General features: G+C 45.3%; 1 protein-coding gene across 1 annotated transcript in view; it reads right to left on the reverse strand.

The window, feature by feature from the left end:
• Positions 1–18,320, reverse strand: part of Pappa2 (pappalysin 2) — a 238,598-nt gene extending 220,278 nt beyond the window's left edge. The window contains exon 1 of the mRNA XM_075987453.1: positions 17,408–18,320. Coding sequence (XP_075843568.1) covers positions 17,408–18,320 — 913 coding nt within the window. The remainder of the gene's footprint in view (positions 1–17,407) is intronic.
• Positions 18,321–19,545: the final 1,225 nt, after the last annotated feature.

A 19,545-nucleotide genomic window follows, 5' to 3' on the forward strand; every position in this document is an offset into this window, starting at 1 on the left:
TGTTGCAAATCCTTTCTTTATGCTTAGGAGAGCTGCTCCTTAGGCCAAAATGCAACAAAAGAAACTTGAGCTACCTTTTACTAAGGCTTTGCTGTGTTGTAACCATGGTTCATATACCATCCCTATTAATGTACCACAAATGTAGGCTCTGAATTGAAATATTCTTCCCCGAAGACCAAAAACTGAGCCCTGAAAGATGGGGAAAGTGATTCACAGTCTCTCATCTAGCAAGTGCCAAAAGCAGAGATCAAAACCAAGTCTATTCAACCAAGACATCCATATTCTTTCGATTACAGTAAAATACTTGAAATCTTTTTGTTTTCTTTTTAATGTTATTGCTTGGAAGCAAAAAGAACGACCTGGGCTGACAAATGTGGGATTAATAGATTTACAGGTTGCCTCCTGGAAAATGCACAGGCCCAATCCACACCTGGAAATAGTTTGAAGGAGGAAAGCCAGTGACCAGCAAGGTCATCAGCCAGAACCCCCATTGACAGGCAGACTTGCTGAATATTTGATAACATTTCTTGGTGGTCCACACGCTTATCTGTGATAAATAGTTACCAAGTCTTAAGGACCCAAGGCCGAGCAAGGAGACGTGTACTGTTGAATCCAGAACGATGGCCACAGAGAAGAGTGCTGAGGAAAGGTACTGCAAAGGACAGGAAAGTGACTTCACCGCAGTGGCTTCCATTATTTCACAATTAAATCTGCAATGGTGAAAGAGGAGCCCGGACTTGAAGAAAATGAAACTAGGAAGCCCCCCTCTAGGAGCTGTCTCCACCTCTTCAGTCCAGTGGCTGTCTCCCTCCTCTCCCAATCTGTCATCTCCCTCGAGGAATCTTCTGTCATTCGCTTTGACTAAGACCAGACAGAGGTGAAAAATCCACACTGGCTCCCAATGAGGAAGAAAACTGTCATCTAGGAATTGTAAACGTCAACAACAAACTAAAGGAAAGAACTAGAAAACTAACCTGCTGACTTTCGGGAAGCCATTGTCTTTCTAATTCTGATTTGACAGCAATAGTAAAGGTAGCATCCTGTGCCCTTTACTTCCATAAAACAGAACACCCGACTGTATTTCTGGAACAGTAAGCCAACTTTTTTCAGTGTTGAGACAAATGAAGATGTTGTGTTCCTTGTGATGTGGCGACATAGGCCCGATGCCGAGAAAGAAGCTGTGTTCATTCTCCTGGATCTCCCCAGTGAAGCATACCTCATAGGCATGCTATTTTCCTAACAACATCCCACTATAGACCCAGAACCACGAATTGTGTTATATCCATCACATTATCTGAACTATTGCCCATCTATTGAGAAGCCCTTCACAAATGACCTTAAGTTTCATCTAGCTTGGGCAGTCCTCAATCTTGACCATCCTCACTGAAGTAGGCAGCCTTCTAAGTCTTATTGTACTGCTATTTTTTATAAATCTATTCATCTAGGTCATTTGGGACTTCACTGATAAAAAGGGGATTTTTGGCTGAGATATCTGAATTTCCCACAGGGTCACGAAATGGTGGGATTTTGTTCTTTCACCCTATCTACTCTGCTACTGACATCTAACTGAGCTGTGGAAGTCCTGACTGGCAGAGAGAATATTTCCACCAGGCCCCCAATAACCCTGAAGTTGCATGTGGTGCATAGGAATGAACAGAGGGAAGCAAAAGAGCTCAGGCATGCCCCTTGCTGTGCAACTAGTTGTTGACTTTCCCCAGTATGTTCCATGTGCTTTTCCCGAGCTGTTCTATAACAAGCTGCTTTCTTTTAGAGCCTACACAGTTGGAAGACAGTACATATGATGAAACTTGTTGAGAGCTTTTCTTAGGCAAAGCCTCCCCTGGAGACTTCATCCATGACAGATTCTCACAGAGGAGTTCACTAAACAACAAGCTAGAGAGGCAGGGGGAAGGTGAGGTCTGGGCAGAAATGACACCCTTGGCAAGAACTCGGCTGAGGAGCCTAACTTCCAAGAAATCCCCATGGCAGCGTTTTCGCTCCACACCTCTGGGGGATTAAAATCAGGATCAAGAGTCCTGCTTCTCAGAGAAGCTTCATCAGCTTCCAGGAAGGTAAGGCTTCGATCAACAAAACAGAAGAGTCATGCACAGTGTCATCAACTCTGGGAACTGCAAAAAAACATGCCGTATGGTCTAAGTTTGTTTTTAGGAGGGAAATGGAAAAAAGCACGGGGAACGGGTGGGGGGCAGTTTAGGTCATGATCATAAATCAGCCTAATAGAAGGCAAGGTCGTTTCTCAGGGTATTATGCCTGGGTCTACCCCACACATGTATATGACGCCTTCTGCATAACTACTTACTCAACACCTATCAGCCTCTTCTCATCACACACACACAGTAGAGAGATTGCAGGAGGGCAAAAAGGACAAGGAGGACAAAGAAAAAGACTATCCATCAAAGAGCAGTCCACCTGGCAGATACAGGACTATGTGAGCAGGAAGATGGGTGGAAAGGAAAACAGAGAGAGCCCAAGGAGGTGCTTTCCAGCTGTTCTAGATAACTTTTTTTCAAGACAGGATCAGGCACAGCTTTTCATCTCTGAGTCCGACGTTTTACAAATTAGAGCACAGAGTTGGGGAAAGTCCCCTGGGGACCATCTCACTAGCATCTTTCCAGCAAACATTTCAACCTCTCTTTACAGAACACTTTTCATTTTAGTCACGCTCTCATCACAGACATGGATGAGAGAAGCCAGGAAGGGTGATTTCCCTGATGCTTCACAGGCCACCCAGGCATACAGTCGGAATCCACCAGGCAGGTTTGCACAGACAGGGGAAGCAAATAATGATGGTGTGGAATATAAGAACCATAAAGAAGGGCCTAGCCTCAGAAAAAGGAGGCTCACATGTGATCCTAGAGAACGTAGCTTGCATGTTTAGCTACTTTTGGGGATTAGTCTTGGGACTGGGTGGAGATGAGGCAACCCAGGAAGCTGAACCAAATCACAGCTTCTGCATACTGCCTGGTATCCACAGGCTGAAACTAGATCTAGAGACATATAGATTTGGACTCAGCGGAACTCAAGAAATACCTGAAACCATGCCTTCCAACAGACTTGCAAGTGAAGCTGAGGTGTTGAACCTCACTATGCTATTAGGAGCAGGACCCTAGGATGACAGTAGTTGTGCCTGTTGTTATCATATCAGAAATGGAATCACAGGTTGCCTGTGTTAGGTGAGTGCTTACCACTGAGCTACACGTCTAGCTTCATCTGTTTTGTTCTAATGTTAGTAGGAATCAAATATACAGTGCACATATTAAAACCACAGGCTAGCACTAGGCTATACCCAAGTCCCCAGTTAGCAGGATTTCAAGTCAGACCGGAGTGTTTCTTGGAGAATAAGTGTTGATTAATTTTGCGTAAGGCTGAAAATTCATCGAGTGAATATAATACATATATAATGTAAGTAAGCACTAATCCATGGAGGCCAGAGTTGCTATCAGAGTAATCAAATTACAGTTGTAATGTGCCTTGCTGAAAAGTGGCCAGTGCCTTCATAGTTTCCAGGGCATCCCTAGGATATCCCTACCCCATCCCAAGAGCCCTACATCTCCCCAACAAGCCTTGGAGACGGAGAAATGACCAAGAAGGGCCAGGTCATCAGTCAGCTGAAAACCAGGTTGCTTAGCAATTTGTGTGTGTGTGTGTGTGTGTGTGTGTGTGTGTGTGTGTGTGTGTGTGTGTATGTTTGAAAAAGAAGGCTATGAAGTAGAGCAACTGGATCAGGCAAAGAGTAACACCACAACCCTGAGCAACATGAGATGGTCCCGCTTACCTTAGCTTCCAGGTCCATAAAATGGACATAATACAGTAGTGCTGACTTATAGCATGAGAGAGAGGATGAAAAACACTAACACTTGTAGAACTATTAAGAATGATCAGCACCCATTGAGCAGTTTGTGGTGTAACCATCGCTAAGGTCATTATTTTAGCACATGGAGGTCCATCTCTTCAAGAAACTTACAAGCTCCCTGAGAGCTGACAGTCCTTCCTTAGAGTTCCCCTGATTCCCGTCGTATCAAGGCCTGAATCTTGCTCATGGTAGGAATAAGTAAGTCATTACTAGATTGGATCCACAGAAGGTTTTTAGTAGAGTTGTCAACGGCATCCTCCCAACTAAAAACATGTCACACAACAACTCTGTTTTCTCTAATTAAAACATAGTATTTAATCTTTCACCCTCTACAGCTCACTCCCACAGAGGGAGTAGCTACTCATCTGACCTAGCAGGGCTCTGCCCCAAAGGCAGGGCCTATAAGGAGGCATGCTGACTCTCACCTCCTCTTCCTTTAACTACTGGGGACAGGGAAGAGTAAAGAGCCCTTCCCATCCTTGTCCCCTCTAACTCATCTGGGCAGCTTCCTCCAGACTCAGTGCTTTGCCAGATACCACCCATCATCTCAGTATATTTGAGCAATACTAAATTGCTTTTCCTCACATAAGCAAATAGCAGAAGTTTAATGAGTATTGTAGTGTTCCTTCTGTGTAGTCTTTGCTACAAAGAAGGGTTTGAGGGAGAAGGGAAACAAAGTCTGAGCAATTTAAAACCTGGGGAATTCTGTTTGTTTGTTTGCTTATTTATTGGCAGATATTATTTGTGCCTTTCAGAACAAACAGTATGAAAGTTTCTGAGCCTTGGTGAACTATGCTGATTCTGTAGCTAAGAAATTCCCTTAAGAGCTAGTCAATGGCTTGAAGTTGACTGCCTAGGGTTTACACGGTGAGCATCTATACTGGGGAGAGGGGAAGAGCAGCCTGCTATTTCTCATCACAGGTTGAAAGCTGTCTGCAGCGTGCTTTCCAATCAAGCTGATCTCTCCCCTTAACAAAAATGGGAAGACCAGTAGTATAGCATAATTCTTCCCCAAATGCAAAAGGCAAGAGACGCAAATTCTGAGGGAGGCAAAGTCATACACCAGAGAGAGTCTGGAATAGGACAAACATTCATCCTGTCATAATACCGTGGCCTCCAGAGCCCATTAATCCTTGGAGAGACACAGACACACAGTGGTACCCTTAGCTCCACGTATTCCCCTTTCTCCACCGTCCTCTACCTCCACCTCCCACGAACTCTTCCCTAATGCCTGAGAAACAGCTCCAATTCCAATTTCCTATTGTTTCATTTCTCCATTAAATAAATGACTTTGAGAGGTCTCTCGGGAATTTGTTTAGCAGTGCCTTTTAGTAGGTTCAATTTATAGAATCAATACCACCCTAGGAAATTCTTAAACAGTAGTCCGTGCATGCTCAGTGGTCCTGCAGTACATGAGTTGAAGCAAGCTTGGAGGAAAGACTTTGCCTTGAAAATAACCTACCACTATTGGTCAGACGACAATAGACTCTGCAGAGCAAGTTTTCTTAATCTGATACGTTAATTGCTCTTGTAACTAAATCATTTGCCCAGTAGCTACTATAATAATTCAGTTATACATACTGTCTGGGCTTACCTAGTAATACCTAAATGTTCATACCTCTGCCACGCAGTCACAAGTCACCTAAGAGGCCTCTGCTTTCAAGGAACAAAGCACTGAGAGACAGCCCACTCAGGACCACATACCCAAAGGCTATGCCCATCAGACCTAAATTTTCATAGTGATTTTGTGTATCTGTACAACTGTGTCGGACAGGCAGGGCTTATGTCCTCCAATTGAACCCAGGTGAGTCTGCAGAGGCCTGTGTTCGAAGAGCATTCTCTTAGTTCAGACCTCTGAGTAAACCCCCGCCTGGCATTGCTCCGCTTGGTCTCTGAGGAAACAGGGCAAAGGAAAATATGTGATCATCTAATGAACTGATGGTTAGGGTTAAATAAGGACTAAAACCATCTTTTAAAAAAATAGAAAAGAAAAGAAAATCATATCTTACTAAAAAATCTTACTAAAATCTTTTCTTCTACTTTCCAATGAGAAATTTAAATTAAACAGAAGCAGCCAGAAAGAGCTGAAATGAAACCAAATTAGAAGCTGCCACTGTTTGACTCTAGGAAAAATGTCTTTCCCTGGATGTGCCTCACTAGGCTGCTGTTTTCACAGACAAATGTCTAGAATCTTCATCTCTCAGTATCGCAGCTGGTCCTCTCTATCCACACCTGAGAGTGTAGATATAGCTATAGAAAGAGGAAAGGTTGTTCCATGTGCTAATGAAGGATTTTAGTGACTAGATTGCTTTTTCAGTCTCATCTTATAATTGCATCCTTCTATTTGCCTAAAAGGCAGAGTAAGCAAACCATTAGCTGGTTAAGGATACTGTTTGTCCAGGACTCAGGTAATTGAGGTTCCACTGCTAATAAGTCCATGAACTGCGTGGATATGCAGGCAGCAAGTGTTCAAGCCAAAGGCGTTTTTAGGCACCAGCATGGGTAAGGAAGGCCACGAGGAAGAGAAGCAAGAAGGCAGACCCAGAGAGCCTAGCTAGCAGAGTTCTCTGCACCACCAGAGATGAAACAGCCACCAGCACTGGTCAGGGACTTCCTGCGAAGTAAGTATAACTCAAATTCATGGTTAGTTCAATGTAATCACTATTCTTGTGTTGACAGAGGTTTCTGTCCTACCCAGTCCCATAGTCATTCAGTCCCAAAGAAACACACAGAGGTCTTCATTAATTATAAACTGGTTGGCCTAGTAGCTCAGGCTTTCTTATTAACTAATTTTTACATCTTAAATTAGCCTTTAATTCTTATCTGTGTTAGCCATGTGGTTTGGTAGCTTTATCAGTGAGGCATTTTCATTTTGCTTCCTCTGCAGCTGGTGATGACTGTAGACTGTGTCTTTCCTAATCCCAGAATTCTCCTGTTCTGATCGTCCTGCCTATACTTCCTGCCTGGTTGCCCCACCTACACTTCCTGCCTTGTTATCGGCCAATCAGTGTTTTATTAAAATACAAGTAACACTTCTTTACAGGGTACAAGACCATTGTCCCACAGCATTCTTAGAGAAAAATTACTGTGGCTCCAATTTTGCATGTGAGGGATTTTGCATTTTGAGTAATGGACTCAAAACTAGAAGTCCAAACCCCAGAGCTGGTGATGCTTCTCAACAATTAGAGGTAATAAACTTCACAGGAGGAGGAATCATAGGCAGTACATTTACAGGAGGGCAAGGAACAGGTAGACCATGTGGAGAAGAAAGAAAGAACTCCCAAATAGCCCATAACTCTGAGATATGCTTCCTATTGAGTAGTCAGAAGAGACCAAGCTCTATGTCTACAAGGTCCAAACTATTCTCTAACTGTTCATTAAAACAAGGTACCCACTCTATCCCAGGATCTGCCCTGAGGCTGGGTGACACAGGAATAACTGAGATCCAGAAACGTCTAGATTTGCTAATGAAAGACGAGAAGACACACCTGCTGAGTAGACCTGCTGGGACTATGACTTGGAACTCTGAGGAATGTTGCAGGCTAGTAGAAGGCAGGGTCAGGAAGGAGCATGTTGGAAGAACTGCCAAGAACAGAAGGGAACAGCTGCCTCCCTTTTCAGGGTCTGAGCTACACACTGCTCATTTCCTAGAAATGCTGAAAGCACAGAGTCAAAGAGACAAAGAGGGTGAGGCTACCATTTCAGGCCTCTCCTCGGTCATGGCCTACCCCTGGCTGAGTTCAGGCCAATCATACCCTATGCTCTGTCCAAGGGCCCAATAAGACCACCACACCCAAGGAGGGATCTTGCTCCAAATTACCTCTAGCTTCAGGATCGATGCCACGGACTGGATAATAAGGATTATAGGGATATTCTATTATACAATTATTTCAAATTATTAATGTGCCTTGAAACAAACATTGTCTAAGATAGACGGTTGCTACGGTTCATGTTTATAAGTATTCTGTGTGAAGCAGGGGGTTTAAAAAGTATTGAATGCCTACTTTGTGTTAAATAAACATCTGCTGAATAAAAGAAGTAGTGAGCGAGTGAACGAAAAAAATAAACTGAGCTAGGAGCTGCCTCTGATTCTACATTATATTAAATTAAAATGATTTCAATGTCACACATAGTAGCTCAGCCTGTGTGGATGGGGTCTTCACTGACATAGAAAATGGAAGAGGGCAAGAGGTTAAAGAGAGAAGCAGGGTTGCCTCTGAGGCAGGATCTCAAGGTCAGACTTCAGCTCTGTCTGCCACAGGTGGGTGACCTTGGCTCTGTGTACTCTGACTAGATTCTCAGCTCAGCACGCACTAGCTACATGCCACCAGGCAGTGTCCTATTTCTTTCTGAGCTCTCCACTTTCTGTTCTGCCATTCACGTCGTCCTGAAGACCTCTTGAGTTGCACAGTCTAATCTGTAGTGCATGACACAAAGTCAGCCTTATGGAAGTTGCCAAGAAAATATCACTGTGATAACCCCTTGCAATAATTGAGTCCACCTTTGCACACTTTACATTTATGTTTATTTATCTCCTATTATTCCCCTATGTTTATGCTGTCTCTCACTTGAGATCACTAGTTCTTTAACATTTTGCCCTGAGTCTTGGATCTCCTGTAAATGGAGACTGCTCATTCATTTTCCAGCCGCCCACACCCAAATAATCTCACAGAAACTATGTCAATTACAACACTGTTTGGCCTATTAGCTCAGGCATCTTATTAACTAACTCTTACATCTTAATTAACCCATTCCTATTATTTTATATGTTACCATGAGGTTCATGGTTTGTTACCTCTTGCTTCTTGGGCAGCTACATGGCATCTGCCTCCTTTGGCAGCTACATGGCATCTCCTTGACTCTGTCTACTCTCAATATGTATCTCTTGCAGCCTGGCTATATTCTTCCCCACTGTCGGCCAAAGCAGCATTATTCATTAACCAATAAAAGCAACACATATACAGAAGGGCATCCCACATCACCTTCTTTAACATCCTTCTGTGTGCCTTCATTCCCCTCCTCTCATCAACAACTCTACTAACTAGAATGTTTCTTCTATCCAACTGGAGTGAAACAATTTTCCATAAACTAGTCTATGACTCCCACTTGCTGAGTCCCAGCCCCCACCTGGTGGATTTCTTGGCACCTTGTGCCATCTGACACTATCTTTCACTTTTGCCCTCGTTTTGCCAGCAGCCAGACCTGACTGTGCTTATGGCTCATCCTCACACAGCTAGTCATGGCCATGATAAAGATTATAATCATTTATAAAAGCCTCTCATCAGACTGTGAGCATCTTGTAGGCACAGCCCTTAGTTAGTCTTAATTCTCTAACAGAGGGCAAAATGTCTGATACTTCTCCGAATAGAAGCTTAATAAGTGTTGAGCAAACGAATGAATGAACATGCATAATACGAAATTACTTTTATAACCTGCGCAGGATGTACAACAAGTACTTGGATAAAAGAGACAAAACGTTAAGTTAGTGCCTAAAAGATGGAAGGCCTGATCAATGTTTCAAAGTTCTGTGACTTTACCTCTAGTCAGGTAACTGGACTGCCAAACTAGCAATGAGCCACAACTACTGCCCTTGCTATCCCAACTGATTGTCATGGTAATGCTTCAACTTCAAAATGCTCTGAAGCCTTGGCTTCCTGTTGCTGTATTGTATATTTGAGAAGAACCACTTTTCTCCACCAGTGACTTCTGAGTCATAGAGAAAACTGTTTTTGTTTGCCCTGAGTTTTATTTCCTGGCTGTTTTTTTTTTCTTTTTTAAGTAAGATTGTTTTAAAGCAGGTAGCAAACACAGGAAGGGAAGAATGTTGTTATTTGGGGGACACATACTTGGCCAAGAAATATGCTCTCTGGCAGGGACAAGAGTAAGGGTGCATGTGATGTGAACAGAAACAAATCCGATGAGGCCCTGGAGAAACCTAGCTCCATGGCCTCATGGGCAGAGGCATGAGATTTATGTACTTATTTGTGACATCAGGAACTCAAGCTCCCGAACCTGCAGGGTGCATGGCCTCTGGATCCAAATGAAGGTGTTGCCTTCTCCTTAATAAATGCCAAATAAGGTGTTTATTTGGCCTCCACAAGGTCTGAACTAAAACAGGAAAGAAAGGGAGCCAGACCTTCTGGCATACACATTCTGAATGAATCAGATGGCCAGTCCCAGAGGAACAAGAAAAAGCGCATAAGAAAGGAAGCAAGAGGCAAGGAAGGACAACCTGTGGCTGGTTACAGGCAAACAGACGGATTTGCTTGTTCTACCAAAGGTGATTCCCATTTTACAGCTCTGCCTCTGTTACTCTTAGCAACCTGTGCTACATGCTTGAAAGGACACCCAAAGGCCTCTGGGGTTCCCATCTAGTCCTTGTGTACTGGGAGAGATCAAACCTCACAGGGACAGGCCCTGAGGGCCCACCATGCCACCTGAATTCAGAAGCCTCACTCAGTGCATTGTGCATCCGAGGTCAAACAGCCCTACAAGAGCCTTTAACCTTAACAAGATTGGAGGACTGAAGAGAGAAAAGAAAATAACACATCAGCTACTAAGGAAGAAGGAGTGAAGCAATGGGATGATCACCCTGTCATGCTCAGAGGAAATCCATCTGCCAACGACCCCACACTAGACAATTAGATGATTCAAAAGTCTTGGATCTAAAGTTACAAGACTTTACGCCAAGCCCTAACCAGACTGGGCTCAAGCACCCAGCTAGCACAAAACCAGGGGAATGTCATGGTATTATAAGGGAGCCCTATCAGCTCTATCTTCCTGTTTCCTTTCCTTAATGATGCTTCAGAATCTAATGCCCTGTGATTCCTGGGGGGCTTAGTGTTCTCCATAAGCCTGTTGTTTGGTGTTCACCAGGTGGAACACAATAGAACATGATGGATTAGCACGGACCATGTGGAATGAGAAAACGAGGCCAGAAGAAATATAGAAGAAGCATGGTCTTCAGGAAGAACCCTCTATACCAAAGCTCTGCAAACAATTACTGAGGAGCAAAGCCCAGCATGACACTTGCTTTGATAAAGTTTTATTGGAGCACAGCCGAGCAGTGTGGTTGTGCATCAGCTGCAGTGATGAGCACTTACTAGAAGCAGAGCTTAGGAGTTGCATCATAAGCTGTATGGCCTAAAGAGCCTGAACTATTTAGCATCTGGTCTTTTTCAGAAAAAGCCTGCCACCCACGACCCTCTGTTCACAAATGTGCAGTGTCGTTTACCAGTCCCCATGAGCAGCCGCAACAGTCCTAAAGGAGCTTGTGAGACATTCAAGCTTCCCCAATAAACAGAACCCAAATCTGCATTTGGGGAGCAGAGTGTAAGAGCAGACGCCAAAACAGGGTTAAATATGCAAAGATTTTGTTAGATTAAAACAACTCTGAAATAAAATATGGAAAGAGCTAGAAAACGCTGGAAGAGCCATCAGCCCGTGGTGTTAGCCTGACCCTAGGAAGAGGGGAGAAGAAGGCAGCCATCTAAGAGTGTTCTGGAAGGCCTTTGATGATACCTGGGCTAGAATCAACTGTATGAGGATCTGGTCTTCCCCTTATCTTTGCCCCTTCAGGGAGGGGTGGTCTCCGTACAAACACAGTCTGTGGTCAAAGAGCTCCCTGTGTTGGGTCCCTGAAAAACATACTCCCTCTGCATCTGCTTTTAGGTGTACCCCAGCTGGCCTCTGTGCACACTGAGGTCCATGCAGCGATGCTCTAGAGCAGTTATTGGCACATTTCCCCCTTCAGTGATGAAGGGCCAGACCATACATATTTTAGGTTTTCCAGGCTGTGTGGTCTCTGTCACAACCACTAAATTCTGCCATTCACCGTGGAAGCAGCCACAAGGAACACATAATCAAATGAGCGTGGTGTGCCTGATCAGACTTCATTTATGGCAACAGCTTCAACTTTGGAGATGATGTGGCTTATAGGCCATAATATGCCAGCCCTTGGTCTATAGATGAGGATGAAACTCCCTTTAAAACAACTCTATTTTTGCTCATATGAGATAGATGGGGGCACCTCTATTGAAGGCAAGTGGGCAACCTTGTGCTCAGCCCTTTCCTTCAGATGCCCTTCAGACACTGTGTAGGCAGCAACAGCAGAACATCACAGCTGTCGCCCTGGATCCCCACAAAAAGCCTCCAGTTCTAGAAAGTTCTTCTCATCCCAATGGGAATTCAATTGTCTAAACCAAGTTTACTCTACAAACATAATTTCTAGAATTATTTGATTCTAACATTCCAATAGGTGTTTGGGGATGACAAATATTAGTTGACTATACATATTGCTCCTAGGGGATGTTCAGTTGATAGGAATGAGAGCCATGCCTAACTAATAAGTCAAGAAGCAATGTGCAGCCCAGAAAAGCACTCAAGAAGATCTATGGAAGGAGATGAAACAGAGGGAGAGACACAGAGAGAAAGGCCACTCTACACATATCACCAGCGAGGCTCCTAGGGATGAGGGTACCAGAGTGAGCTGTCAAAGGTGATCATGAGAGGTCAGAGTTGCCACTCAAACTAAACAACATCCACATGCTTCTCCCCAGGAGCCATGGAGTCTCACAATGAAAACTCTAAAGCAAAGATGTTAAGTCACGACCATCAGTTCTTATGCTCCCTTTATGCATCTCCCGGTCACTAGAGAGGGCAGGGCCACCACAGGAGACAACCGTGGACCCTCACATGAACATCTCGGGTGCCAGAAAAATTTCCACTACAAGCTTCCCTGGGAATCAGAGTCCTGATCCAGAAGTTGGATCTGAGAGGAACAGGGTGGTTCCCTGGGGTCTAGTGAGGACAAACACTCAGCCGGACAGAGACCCCTGTTTTCAGGGAAGCTCTGGGAAAGAGGCAGATGCTGCTCCTTGCCTATGTGAGTCTTTAGGATCAACGTGGCCTCCTTGTATTCTCCTCCATCCATGCCCTCATGCCTTCTCCAAAGCCCTGAATTCCCAATGATCAAGAACTCTTTACCCTAAAACGTCATCCCGTATACGTCACTCACACAGAAAAGCTAGCAATAGGTACTGAAGAGGGATGCGATGTTAGCAGTCTCTGACTATGAGGAAACTCTGATAAATGTGTACATTTTTTTCTATTAAGTAAGCACAGATCTCATGTGATATTCAATAAGGCTTATGGCTCAGGAAAATAAACATTTTAGCACCATTGCCCAACTGATCTGAAATAGTGCTGCTCAAAAAAAAAAAATCAGATGAAACTTTTTAATGAAATAAATTGATTCTTTTGGACATTTTAGTCTACCATTTTTATCTTGAGACATATTGTGAAGAAAAACTACTTACAGTCATTCCTGTTTCATAGGTTATAAAATTAAATTCCTAAGGAATTTATGTTAATATCTCTGCTGAGAAAAAATTAGAATTAAATTAGAAATTAATTTAATTTGTATGTCTCCTGCTAAATACCTTTAATGTCTCTGGTAAGTATACAAGTCCCACAGCCAAATCTTTTTTGGGCAGTTTATCTACACAGCTTATTGGAAACACTTCTCTCTTCAGGGAGTCTCCTTATTTCTCTTTTGTTTGGGAATTTTTTTGTATGGAATCATATATATGTAACTATTTTTTCTTTGATTTTTCAACTTGAGAAAAGCATAGCTCGGAAAGAAAAAAAGAAGAAGAAGCTGGATGGATTGCCAGAGAGGATTGTCCCATTCCATGTTAAAGAAAAATTCGATTCCAAATCTCTCTGTCCCCTGGCTCTACACTGGGACATGTTGTAAAGTTTGGGCACTCAGTGGACCAACTTCATGTCAAGGACAGCTTCTCAGACATCTGTGTATTCCCCCTCAATGACTTGCCACACTTTGCATGGCAAGGCACTCAATAAATATTTGTTGGATTAAGAATTCTGGGCTTGGGCTCCAACCTACCATGGACTTAGTGACTCAGTGTCCTGTAGCTCAGAGCTGCAGGTGGTTACTCAGCTGGGCGACTTCAGGGAACATTTGAAATCAATTATGGGTGCGGAGGAACCTATTAAAATGTTCTCTTTTGTGTATGTTGGGGTTGAAGGAGAGGAAAGGAAGTTGAAGGGGCGGGAAAGACTCAGATGGTTTCAGAGTTGGGTACTGGACCTTAAGGAATCCACACTAGGATAGGACAGAAGACGGCTTATTCAACCTAATTCTAATGGCCCAACCTAATGGGCTCCTAACCTCAGGCTTCTCCTAGCTTGCCACAGAGCCTCAGTGTGCCAGATCTTTAACTGGCTACCTTTGTGAAGAACCCCACCACAGAGCAGGCCTCTCTCCACCGCCACAGGTCAGCCCCAGCTGTGGGAAACAGGCAACTGCAGAAGTTCGACTTTTAAGAAAGCCCAGAGGGTGGCCAGGGGGGGTCCTCAACACGTGAAGTTTGCATGCCCTGCGTTGCCCTCAACCCGCATGAAAAGCATTCTTGCAACTCATTCTGGAGTCTGACTTGTTTCAGAAGAATGCGGGAACTTAGAGTGCAGGGAGAGGGTAATTCTAGCTGATTTTGTTTTCTTCACATCTTGCTAGAACTACAAGTTAGTCACAACTCTCAAGAAAGCTGCTTAAGCTATTCCAGACAGCCCTTTCAAAAAAAAAAAAAGACTTATATGAAGTGGACCCCGAGGGATGCCTACCAACAACATTTTGGGAGAAGGTGATTAAATTACAGCCCAGCCCTCAAGGAAATGAGAGACATTCCCCACTTTGTGGCTTCCGAGTCTTCTGAGCATGAGACAAGACTGCCACCTAGTGCTCTGTGTTGGAACTCTTCCCTAAGGCTCCACAGCTGTGGGTAGGGGCTTCTTCTGCTGTGACTGGTGTTGACTAAATTATTTGAGGTCTCTGCTGAGGAGAAAATACCCCAAGCATTGTAGGTAGAGGATTTAGAAGCTGGTTTGAGTTAAGTAGGCGGAACTTGAGGTTTGAAAGCTGCCGGCAGAGTGTGAGCCAAGCCTTGCAGCTTGCTGGCCCACCCTCAGAGGAGCAACACAAGCACAGCTACAGGATTGTGTGTGTATCTCCCAGAAATCTGATTCTACCTTGTCACTCTGTGTAGCTCAAGTTCCGCCATACTAGGAGCAGGTAGTGACCGGCTTGAGGGCTCATTCCATTGGAAGAAAAAAAGAAAAAATGAATTGTTGAGAGATGTGTGTAAACGAATGCGAAGTAGAGACTCTTACTACTGAGAATTTGACTTGGCAACCTCATGGTCATTCGCTGTGCTGTTCACAGGTGAAATAACAGCATTTAAAACAATGAGTGGACCTGGATGCTAAGTTCTCAGCAGCTCGTTTGCTGAGCCCGAAGAATAGAGACCTTGTTGTTAACCCCTGCCTCCCACAGGCTTTTACCCTAAGTCTTCTGAGGATAATTTGGACCATGCACAAGTCTGAAGAAAGACAGAGGATGGAAGATGGGGCAGACAGGTCTGGTTGTCCTCACACTTCACCTTCTAGAAGCAGCCTTGAGAGAGAAGTCCCCGAATACCACAGGAGCCAGTTAGATTTAAGGAAAAGGAAACTTTGGAAGCCAAATTGCTGAAGAAGATTTCCTGCCCAGTTTTACATGCTTAGAGGCTAAGAGGGTTCTGAGGGGCTCAGGAAGAATCTAGAAGTGTTCTGTGGTGGTATGGAGACAGTTGCTGGTGATAGACAGGCAAGGCAGGGAGGCGCATGGAGATGAGGGTATACATGCCAGAGGGGAGCCCAAGAATCCTGGACCTGGAGTCAAATCTTAAATCCCTCTCCTTGAAGAGTGTGAGACAGGACTGGAGAGGTAAATACAGAGGTTAGGTGCCGTATTCCTGTTTTCCAGGATTGGACTTTAATAACCCCGAGCAACAACCCCTCAGAGCCTCCCACATATATTCCTTTTGGATCCTTTTACTCTTCCCAGCCAGGGAACTGATTCCAGGTCCTCTATGTTTCTGCTGCAGGAGGAAGCATAGTCAGAGCCGTGGGCCTCCATCTAGACTGCAAGCACGCAGTCTCCCTGGCAGATGGGCACTAGGAAGCCAGACTAGGCAGCAGGAAGATGTCATCTGGGGGAAACTGTGAAGCTGCCAGCTCCGATCAGATAATCATCTCATTATTTCTTCCATGTTGGCCCCAGAATAAGGATTTCCGTCTTATTCTTTCTCTGCCCCCACCTAGTTCCAGCCTGGCCCCTTCTCTCACCCCCTCTCCCACCCAAACCTAAAATAAAGCAAAGCCACATGACCGGAGAGTGCTCAGTGTCTGGGAATCCCAGATTCCAAATAAGAAATCACAGCCAAAGAGGGGGAGACAGAGTGTCCACAAGGATGTTCCAGCGACACCCCACTGGAGGAGGCTCCTGCCCTCCGGATTTTTTGCCTAGTCTGCAACTCATTTGGAGGCACTCGGGCAACCTGAGTGGGATTTGTTTGTTTGTTTTGCTTTGTTTGAGGAGCTAGGAATTCAGGAATTCTGGCGGTTATTTCCCCCTAGCCTGAACCTCCTTGCCTCAGTGTCTCCATCAATGGAATGGAACTGACAAACAGGAGAGGGGGTTTGACTAATCCAAATTTGTGCCATTATTTTTTTCTGAAAAGCATCGGTTTGTTTTTTAGTTAGGGTATGAACTAACTGGTCACATTGTCACATTCTCTTGCATTCATATCATTACATTTTGTGCTTATTGTCCCCACTCTTTTTTGGAGGAATGTCTAAAAAAATAATGAAAAACCAAAGGATAAAATATACAGTCAAATCCCTCCCTCACCCCTTGCCAGAAATCAACTTCTCACAGCAAGAACTCCAAACCAAGCCCTTTTCTTTGTCCTTCTAGGTGTTTCTCTGTTAATCAAAATAAACACAGGTAACAAGGCCAAGCCAGTGTCTCTGGTTAACATTATAGAGTTGGACATGATAAATAATACTTTCATAGTTAGGTCTTCATATAACAACCACCAGGGGTAGAAGTCAGGACCCTGGCCTGGAAGAGCCCATCTTTCCCAGTAGATCTGTTGGGGTGAAGCAAAGGGGACCCCAGGACATGGAACAGGTGCTGCCTTCCTCTCTAGCTCCCGGGTGGCAGCCTTGTTCCCGTGCTATTTGGACGCAGCTGGGCATTACTCACTGCTACCATCCTTGGGCTGTCACCTGCTTTTCAGAGGTGCCTGAGTATCCCATGCTAGACTATGGGAAGCAGGGTGTGACTCCCCTTCCTCCTTGACAAAGAATCCAAGTCGGTTCCCTTTAAAAGGGGGGACGAGCTAAGCTGAGGTCTCCTAAGTGCACGCACAGTGTATAGAACTCCAAGAGATCGATAGCGGTAATGATGTCGTGGGTAGGAGTCATCTTTCCTCTGATGATGCCTGCGGTACTTCTGCTCTGATAAATAAACCCCACACCCACACAGCCCCTCTGGCCAAACCTTCCTAGCTTGTCTGCTTTATCCTGTTCCCCTTCTTGTGTTCTATGTCTACCCGCAACTGAAATGGAGCCGGCCACACCCCCCCCCCCCAGGACCTGAGAAAGCCCAGGAGTAGAGTGGGGCATTACCTGCAATGATGGCTGGGTTGTTCTGTCCTCCCTCTGGTCTCACCCAGGCTTCCACTGTGAACGCCTCCCTGGGAATCTCAGCCAGCACTTCTGGACGCAGCAGCAGCCGCTCCCTCTTTCCAGAGAAGTACAGTACAGGCAATCCTTCTTGAGGGTTAAAGGTCTCTGCTCCCCAGGCAGAGCCCCCTCCACCATTTTGGATGGTGCCCTCCAATGAACTGTCACTAACTCCGTGCTTGAGGGGATTCTTAGACCAGAGCTGGAAATCAAGAGGGGCATTCTGGGGGTCTCTGGTCCTATCTTCTGCCTGCCTCTTCAGCAGTTGGCGAGGAAGCCTAGACCTGGCCTGGCCCTTCCTCTGGGTCTCTGCTGTGGGTCTTTTTTGGTACGCAAAGGTGGCGATGGTGGAGGCAGCAGCTTCTGAGCTTCCCCGAGTCTCAGGCTCACCTAGAGCCTCCTTGGATCCTCCGTTGCCAAGATAAGTGTCATCATCTCTCAGCAGCTCTGATTGCCCAATAGGACCATCCCCTACCCACAGGGCAGCGGGCGGCTCAGGCTCCCTCCTCACTCCTGCTGGGTTCTCAGTCAGGTCTCGGGGAACCACACTTAGAGCCTGTCTCTCCATGCCTGGTTGACTCCATCCTCCATACTGGGTTCGCTTTTTCCCCACAGCATAGGGCCTTGGGTAGCTTTGGGGTCGGCTTGGGTAGACCCCAAAGAGATGATGCTGAGGAGCAGTTCTGGGTCTTCGGATCTTAGTCCCCAGCCAACAGTGTTCCCCTTCCAACACCTGGTTCAGTTGTCCCCTCTGGGCCAGGAATTTTTTGCGTGTCCAGCCCAGCTCCGAGTTGGTGGTACTGAATGCCCACCCAGCCAGGACCACCAGGCTGACTCTCAGGACCTTCCAACACATTGTATCTTCCTCAGCTGGTTCCTCAGAACCAGAGGTCAGCTTCTGGGTCCCACACAAGAAGGACAGGGAGAAGAGGAAAAAGACAACCAGCCGTGGATTTGAAGTCACCAGGGAAACAATTCACAAACCAAACTTTTTCAAGTAGCCCCAAAATTATGTCCCACCTGGCTACCTGTCCTGGGAATTCAGCCAGCCCCCTGTGGCTTCTGTTCCTCTGGCTGCCCTGCCAGGTTTTCTCCTGCCTTCTCCCTTGGCCTCTCTTCTTGCCTGATTTCAGTCCTTCAGAATGAAGTTAACTGTTCTTACTTTGAAATTCCTCCCAGAGACCTCAGGCTTCCTTTTCTTCCTTCAGGCACGCCTCTCCTCACTAATACTACAAGACTATGTATGACGTAAGCCAAGTTCTCTCAAAAACACAGCACCCTAGCTGCTCATTCAATAGAATCTTATTCTCAAATGTTCTCTTCTGCCTCTTCTTCCTTCCCTAGGAGTTAGAGTCTCCTTTTTGAGGCCATCATCCAAAACATACTCAACTTAAAGCAAATTGCTAGGTAAACAAAACAAAACAGCAAAACTTTTAGATTGAGACACAGTTTGGTGCTCGTTATCTAAAAATGCAAAAAAAATAATCTGGGGGCATAAAAATCTATGCTGGTACTTAGCTTCCGCTCTTCAGATGTCCTCAGCCAGGTGTCCATGCAGCTTCCAGTCTGCCTGGGTAGGTGAGCACTCCCTCAGCTTGGCGCTCAGGGCTGTTGACTATTGAAGAGAGGTTTTTCTCCCCGTCCAACTTGTTGGTATGCTGCAAGTCTCTGTAAAGTTCTCTGGAACCAGTCTGCTGCTCTCTTGACCAAATGAGGCTGAGAACCCTTGGTTTCACCTTCTGGGAGCCTGGTGGGTCCCTGGAAAGATGCATAAAAAGAGCAATATGAACCACATATAGGTCAAGGGACCTGTTCCCTCCTGTCTCTCCTGCTCCCTTCCCTCTCTCCCTCTCTCTGCCTGCAATTATCTTCCTGCTTTTTTTCTTCATTTAAAGACAATGATGATGTCAAAGCTAATAAGTTTGGTGCATCACTCCACCTACTCCCTGTCCCCTCCTTCCTCCTGAGTTCCCCCACCCCCACCTCTCAGAGGCACAGGGGACAGATGCTCCTCTTGGTTTCCCCAGTAAACATCTCGGGCTTTCTCTCTCAGCAGCCGCAGCCTACACAATCAATAGAAA

This window comes from Microtus pennsylvanicus, chromosome 10 (assembly GCF_037038515.1).
Source record: "Microtus pennsylvanicus isolate mMicPen1 chromosome 10, mMicPen1.hap1, whole genome shotgun sequence".
Taxonomy (NCBI): Eukaryota; Metazoa; Chordata; class Mammalia; order Rodentia; family Cricetidae; genus Microtus; species Microtus pennsylvanicus.